The sequence below is a fragment of the Scardinius erythrophthalmus genome (genome assembly GCF_964197995.2).
Source record: "Scardinius erythrophthalmus genome assembly, chromosome: 7".
Taxonomy (NCBI): Eukaryota; Metazoa; Chordata; class Actinopteri; order Cypriniformes; family Leuciscidae; genus Scardinius; species Scardinius erythrophthalmus.
The window spans coordinates 37,990,827-37,999,077 of NC_138227.1; the positions used below are offsets into that span (position 1 = coordinate 37,990,827).

The following is an 8,251-nucleotide window of genomic DNA, read 5'->3' on the forward strand; positions in this document are numbered from 1 at the left end:
ATACGCTATTTGCATTTGACGGGTTGGGGGAATTCATCTCAAACTCTGCCTGCAATGTCTATTTTAATGTGTCCAGGTGCTGCCTCAAAGTCAGGGCGGGGGGGACGTGGACAAAAAGGATCTCTCTCAAGTCCCCTAAAAAACAAGTCAATAATGGATGGTAAGATACAATCTCTTGATACACCTGACACTTGAACACACACAAGCAAGTGGTGTTGAAGTTCAAACCAATTGCGCATTAGAGGGTGCAAGTAAGTCTTTCTGCATCTTAGCTGGTGTACTTAAAATCACAACCACATCCACAGTCTGTGGCTTTCTATCTGCCTAACTTGCAGGTTCCACATCCACAGTCTGTAGCTTTCTGTCTGCCTAACCTACAGGTTTTCTGTGACATCACTATGTGAGAGTCCAGTGGATACTTAATCTTTGAGCAATTGAGCCACTTCTTTTAAAGTCACCCTGGTGAAAATCAAGGTTTTAATGTTGTTTATATGTCAATAGCCGCTTTCCGACCGGAGAACATTTTCACAGTTCCTAGAACTATTGGCTAAAGTACCCGGATGTCGGTGTGTTCGCACCGCAGGAACTAGGAACGATTTTAGTTCTAGGAACTCCATTTGGAGGAACTAATTTAGGTCCTACTTCAGAGTAGGGTCTAAACCAGCATTATAGGAACTACCCGTGACGTTAGTGTACGCTGATTGACTGAACGCACGCGGAACACCAGCACCCGCCATTTTTAAAACAGCTAGAATGTAAACACACAGATTATAGCCTATATATTTACTCCATAAACTAACTATACAAACATGGAAAACAGTGATAGATGGGTCTCTAAACCTTTATGCTGAAGAGAAAATCCAACGCAACTTTGAGGGGACCAAGCCAAACATGATTATGTTTATCTGCCCAGCTAGCAACACTGGACATCAACCACACGGCATAACCTTTTTTTCATATACTGTCTACTTTCTAACAGTTCTATCTAATAACATATTAAACAGTACTGTTAGACAGATCGCTAACTAATAAACACAGAGAATGCGAGCATTGTTTGCTCTGGCATTCTCAGCGCCGCCAAAATAAAGGTCCGTCGTGCCGTCAAAATAAAAGTCACTGTGCTTGCGTCACTCCCTTACCCCTCCTACCAGTTCCTATGGCCACTTGGCCAGTGCGAAAGCAAACAGCAAAACCGAGTTTGGGGAGAGTAGTTCTTAGAACTGTTTAGAAGTGGACAGTTCCTAGAACTAAGTTCCTGTAACTACTTGGTCGGAAAGCGGCTTATGTGGTGTTTTTAATATGCTTTAAGACCAAACCATGTGCAAATTCATAAGTCAACACCATTGCTGAGTATTTTCTCCTTAAAACTGCAGTGAACAAAAGACAGTCTCAAAAACGCTGTTGTGGTTACCATAACTCAAACTTGCAATCATTCAGTTTCTTTTATTCTCTGTTTTATTTGTTTTGTTCTGTGCTCTTTACAGTATTCCAGGCTTCAACCCAGAGGACCTCTCGTGGAAACACATCAAAGTTGGATGCCGAGGAGGTAAACGCACAAATATCTGCATGTCTTTAACTGTTAAAAACGAAATGATAAATCTGTTAACCGTTTTTTCAGGACACACAGTGATGACAAATAAAGAGATCATCTTTCTTACTAAGTACAAGAACATGAAGTTGAACTTTATCAGTCTCTCTCTCACAAACAATAATTTGTGCCCCTACCCTTGTTTGGCCAGAGTGTATTCTCACAATTTCTGTTTGTGATTCAGTTTATTCTTACTTTGTTTAACCCAGTCCAAATCAGTTTCCTTTTTAAGCTTCTAAAATCAAATAAAAGAAAAATATCAGTGAAGCTTTTAAGTCCATAACAGGTTGAGCCCACAGCAAATTGACGTCATTAAGCATGCAGCCCCCCAGAGCATTACAATAACCTAGCCTTGAGGTCAGCAAACAAACTTTTCTGCATTTTGTCACCGAGAGCATATGTCATAATTTAGATATATTTTTACATTGGAAAAAATATGGTTTTATAGTTTGGTTACCAACATTCTTAGAAACATCTTTTTTGTTGTATTTGGTATCTATTTATTTATAAATCAGACTACATAGTAACTCCAAATGGCTGTACATTACAAACAACATAAACAAAAAAGAATAAATAAAATTAAAAAAGACAACAGGACAACCACCAATAAAACACCCATTAAAAACTGTTGTTCTGCAGAAAAAAGTCATACAGGTTTGGAACAACATGAGGGTGCGGAAATGACAGAAATTGTGTCCACCACAACCTCATTCAAAAAAAAATATGCAATTATAAATATTTTCATAAAATAGTAGCTGTATTTGGAGAGTGTTGCTGTATATACTGTAGCTACAGGGACCCGTTTCTGTACAGAGATTTTTTACAAGAGAAAAGAGACTGCATATATCTTCATAGGGTTCAGGATGGGAAAGTGGTCTTGCTGTTCTGTGATATGTAATTTGATTTCATTTCTTCTTTTCTTTCTCTGTGATCAGATCACCATAGAGGACAGTGACTCAGATGAGAATGGTTCATTTTTTAAAAGTTCCAGGACAAAACAAAAGTAAGTGGTTTAGTCTTGCTCTACCAGGTCATTCAGGTTAACTGGCATGGACTTCTAATGGCTTCTAATGAAGGAATGCTCCGATGTATCCGAAGAAATAAATGTTTAATAATAAATGAGTTGGGCTTGGCTCATCAGTCGATTATTTGTATGACTAAAAACTGTCAAGGATTGAAAACAGCTTTGAAATCAAGCAAACTAAACTGGCAATAGAAAAAACATTAAACTGTTATCTTCCATTAAACGCTTGTATTTAAAGTGTTGTTTAAAAAAACAATTCCCTTTAATGCCTGAAAAAGATATTCTCTGAATGAAACAAATAACTAAAAGTAACCACAAAAGCAACAGAACATAAACCAGACAATATATTTTAACAGCATAAGTTATTCACATATGCATACACAGGTTTCCTGGATTGAGTTAAGTAGAGAAGCCCTAAGACTGAAAAGCTACATACTGTAAACTGTTAACTGTTTTAGAAAAGTAAGAAATCTTCCCTCTTTGTTCAACCAATAGGCTGACTTCATTAAGCTCCAGTAAGAGAGGTTCCCAGAGCCAGAGCCAGTCTTTAAAAGGAGTATGCTTCGATGATGACGACGATGAGGTAGTGTTAATGTGCACTGATTTTTGTGTTGGATCTGTTCACAAATTGATCTTTACCTTTTTTTTTTTCTCCTCTCAGGATGAGTTTGATCCATTCAAGGGTTCAAGACGGCAGCGCAAATGAGGAAATAATTCCAGCTGCTTGTATAGTCCTAATTAATTTTTCCTCAGCGCTTCCACAGTTTTTGCAGAGATTCAAGTAAACTAGTTTGTTCAAGTTTTACATGCCTACCGTTGTTTTAAAAACGTTGTCAAATTTTGAATATTGAACACTGCTGTCTTTTCTACTGGTCTATTATTATTGTCCCAAGGCTTTATTTGAAGACATGCATCAATGTGTGTTTATCAAAGCAAAAATCTGTTTATGTCTGTTCCATGCCATAAAAACCATAAACATGTCACTCTTCTTATGTGTACATTAGGAAAATAATTCTTGCTACTGGGCTGAATATTCTTGTTTTTGCTGCTGACAATTCAGACAGGGGCAGTCATATTAATTTGTCGTTTTATCGGTTTCTTTTATCTCAACAAATATATTTTACAGAAAATGTTATATATTTTACTGCTACAGCAATCAACCCCAAACTCATACAATCTATCTTTCATGCAATCTAAATGTCCACAGTCTGTATTTGGGTTAATATACACAAACGTACTGAAAATATTGCTATAAATTGCAATGACACCTCAAGGTTCATGTTTTTTATAATAACCTTAGGGGTTGACATATAATTAACAATGGGATGGGATCTAATCTAGTTTCGAACCCAAAGCTTAACTAGAGTTATCTGTAGTATTTATATTTACCATTATTTTAACATCCATTAAATGTTCTTTTATGGGTTAAAGTGTGTTTATTTATTAGTTTGTTAGTCCAGGAAAGAGACAATGGTTGTTTGTTCAGGGAACAAAGTCTCTAAATGATGATATCTAGATGGCAAAGTCTTTATTAAATATCTATGTCTAAAATCACTACATTTAAATTTCAAACCACTGTAAAATCCTCTTCTGCTAATTTTAGCTGAAAATATTCAGGTAACCGGTTTCAGAGTAGTTATGTAGGATTGAGTGCGAAACAAACACAAATGAATCTTCCAGGTGAATTGTTCAAACATAATTTCTCACAGAACTGAACATTCCAGACACCAAATCACCAACCCCAGAGCCATAAAAGAAGGCTCCAGCCAGCCAGTCTCCGCTGACCAACGAAAACCCCCAGCTAAGAACTTTATGGCCATGCAAGCTTCAAAGAAGATGAGCCCAACTAAAGGAAGAACTGGTCAATGTAAGATAGCTTGGAAAAGAATGATTGGCTCAGAGATAGCACAATTCAGCCCGATCAAGATAACAGCAGAAGCTGCTCGAGCCCACAACATTCCAGACTCCCCCCTCCTTAAGGACCTCTGATAGACCTCAGGGTGTAAAATCGTTTCAAACCACAGAGCTGAGATTTTACCTATAACATAAATAAAATCATTCAAGAACAATTTTCAATGGACTTATAGATCAAGCATCATGCAACGACATGATTCTATATTGTTCCTACAATAGATGGGTGTATCTGATATGCTTAGATGCCATACAATTCGTACTGAAGTACACTTAGAAAACTATGGTGTAGAAACAATTCTCAAGAAGAAGATATATTTTAAAGAAAGTTGGTAACCAGACAGTTGATGGTGGCCATTCACTTCCATTGTTTGTTTTTTTTCCTAATATGTAAGTCAATGGGTGCCATCAACTGTCTTGTTACCAACATTCTTCAAAATATCAGGAAGAAACTCATTCAGGTTTGGAACAACTTGAGGGGTCAGTGAAGTAATGACAAAATTTTCAGTTTTTGGGTAAACTATCCTTTTAACTTAAGTACAGTTTCCCAGTACTTTTTACACCTCGGTTCTGGTTAGGATACGATTTACATTCTGTTGATCCAAAGTGTGATTTCCCTTTCCAGCACTCATAATTTCCTCCTCACTTTTAATAGTCTTAAACTCTGAAATTCCTAAACAGCATTTTTGTGTTACTTTTTATTTAGTGCATTTCAAGTTGGTTCAAACTCATTCATCCACAATCTCAACCAAACATTAAATGCATTGTCATATTTGAAATCGTTTAGCATAGATAGTGTTCTGTTACACAATTTAACAAAGGAAATCATAAATGTAAGCAAAATGGGGCTTACAAGAGAAAGCAAAAACCATGAAGCACTGGTACACTAAAATTTGTTAAACAAGAAAGTACTGTATTTATTATATACATTTTATACACTTATTTAATTCCTTTCTTGTGTGTTTTGTGCTGCATTTGCAACTAAATTTGATTTATTAACCCTGGATCTTCTGAAATGCATAATGCTATTCAAAGGATCGTTTATAATATGTTAAATGAATGAGGTTAAATGTAAGATTTTACTTCTAAAATAAGTCAAAATCTATGACTAAATGAGCCATTCACAGCCACAACAATATAACTACCTGCCTAATATTGTGTAGTTCCCTCGTGCTGCCCAGGGCCGGATTAACCATTAGGGCAACTGGGCACTTGCCCAGGGGCCCATGACATCTAGGGGGCCCTGACAGGTAGGAAATACACAGAAATTTAATAAAGTTATAAAACTCTTTACGATCTTCTTCACTGCATAAAGTGCATCTACGCGGGTTCACGCGACTTTCCTCCCTCCCCGCTGAACGCCAGCGATTACTAATTCGTGAAATGCACTCCCGCTGGTTGAGCGCGGTAAAGTTCGTTTCAGTTTCGATATTAGCCGGACATTTGTTCTATAGGGTCGGTAGTCTAACAAAGATATCAATAGCAAGATTAGTTTTAACATTATGTGACCATTGTATATCGACATGATGAAATATTCGTTCAAAATCATTCGTGCATTAATGCTGCATAATTATACCTGAGAATGCTTTGACGCGTTTCCACAGCGCACGATGCTTAAGGGAACGTCTGCCAATTCCACCAACTGCGTTAAACGTAGTCTATAATTTGTATTATTTAAAATTACTTTTAACATTTAAAAACAGACGTTTTCAAATCCCAAAGCTTGCAGAAGGTTCCTCATGTCAATACTGACTTTACAGCTATACAGCTTTCCTGGTAGCCTTGAGTAAATTAACATGTCTAAGAAAATGATTCATAAAACGTATAAATATCAGTTGAGCCTATGTTTATTTTCGTCACTGACACAGACGAAAATGAAAAGACTATCAGTCAAAGTTCAGCTTTAGGAGAGGTAGAAATAGGCCAGTATAAGAATACTGAGAGAATAAGAAATATGAAGATGAGGAGAGAGCAGACAAATAATCTAATGACAAGGTTTTAAAGCTAGCCTATTTCTTATAATTTTTTGGCCTTCAAAAGTCCTAAATTGCACATATGTATGTCAGAGAAATCCAAATTTTCTCGGGGGAGCATGCCCCCGAACCCCCCTAACTACGGGGGGCCTTGAGTCTGGTTGCCCAGGGCACAGGAAATTGTTAATCCGGCCCTGGTGCTGCCATAACAGCTGTGATGCTTCCAGACTCCACAACACTTCTGAACATGTCCTGAGGTATCTGGCACCAAGACATTAGCAGCAGGTCTTTAATCCTGCAAGTGGCATGCTAGATAGATAGTGAATCGGAAACTTGAAGGCCAAGGCAACACCTTGAACTCTTTCTTTGTCGCGTTCCTCAATCCGTTCCGGCGCGTTTTTTGCAGTGTGGCAGGATGCTGAAAGAGAAATCCATCAGGAAACAGTACTGAAGGCACTCAAACAATTGTTCATTGAATGTAATTGAATTCATTTATTTTTATACAACATGATGACAAGTCCATTTAAACAAATAATAGTTTGTTGAAAAAGCTGAATCAATTTAGGTTTTTGTGTCAGAAAAATAATTTATTAAAGTGAACTTTATTAAATTAAGGAAAACTTTTCCATGAAATTGACCATAGATCCTTATGCAGCCTTCTCTTATGAAAAGAAAATATTTTCCCTATATATGAATGATTAAATGGTTTAACAGTATATTTGAAAATATACAAAATAATATATTGTGTATTACAATATATTGAATAATACATAAGGAATTGATGCTTTTCATATATTGAAAAATATGTGACAATATATTTACTAACATTTTATAATGTATGAAATTTTATTTTATATTATATACAGTGCTATGCATAAGTTTAGACACCCATGCTAAAATTGACTAAAAAGAGGAATAAAAAATCATCTTTTGGAAATTGAACTTAATGCCTTAATTAAAAAAATTGGAAAAATCCAACCTTTAAAGAGGCTATGCAGCTTTTGAAATTTAAACTCGCGACTGACACCTGTGGCCAAAAAACGGAACTGCTCTTCCTTTCTGCTCGCTCTCGTACGTGCACACTTCACAAGTCATCCGCTGCAAAGAAGTCAACATTATGTTTACAGAGGTAAGAACAGTCAAATACATATATTGTTTGAGAAACTAAGTTTGTTTGCTGACTAGTGGTGGTGGCAGAGTGAACTGAAACGTTTAACATGAACGCGCTTGACGTCACATCCGCAGACAGCGCGCGAAAAATCCGACCCGACAGAAAATAGGAAAAATAGGATACAGGCTTATAGGTGCACCCACTGTGAGCTGACCAGTGGCGTGGCGTGGGGAAAATTTCTGAGGAAGCCAATTAAGACTGAAGCTGTGTGTTTTAAGGGGTGGGGGCAGAAAATCATACGTTACCATTTGACCTATATGTTGCTATTTGGATGAACTATTAGAGCGCCCAGCATCATCTTACCGGGACTTACGCTTGTTACAATCCAACACTTTGAGCACGTAGATGCCTAAAATATGTTGCGCATACAGCTCAACTAACGCGATTGTTATAAAGGTGTTTGAACAACAAAACACATCCTCTTGCACATATTTGACAAACGGAATATCAGATATATCCTGCTATAGCTAATAAATTTGTGAAATTTTGAATAAAAAAAGGAAATAAAAGCTGATCATTCAGCGCTATTGTGCCTGCGGTGTGACAAGCAATGAAAGACGCGTCTCCATGGGAACCATAAAGTG

The 8,251-nt window shown here is 37.0% G+C and overlaps 1 protein-coding gene across 3 annotated transcripts in view; it reads left to right on the forward strand.

The window, feature by feature from the left end:
• mre11a (MRE11 homolog A, double strand break repair nuclease) overlaps positions 1-4,040 on the forward strand; it is a 43,070-nt gene extending 39,030 nt beyond the window's left edge. For all 3 annotated transcript variants that reach the window (XM_081369827.1, XM_081369828.1, XM_081369829.1), the window contains exons 16-20: positions 77-160; positions 1,485-1,546; positions 2,524-2,591; positions 3,108-3,195; positions 3,274-4,040. In XM_081369827.1, the coding sequence (XP_081225953.1) occupies positions 77-160; positions 1,485-1,546; positions 2,524-2,591; positions 3,108-3,195; positions 3,274-3,318 (347 nt within the window). In that variant the 3' untranslated portion in view covers positions 3,319-4,040. The remainder of the gene's footprint in view (positions 1-76; positions 161-1,484; positions 1,547-2,523; positions 2,592-3,107; positions 3,196-3,273) is intronic.
• Positions 4,041-8,251: the final 4,211 nt, after the last annotated feature.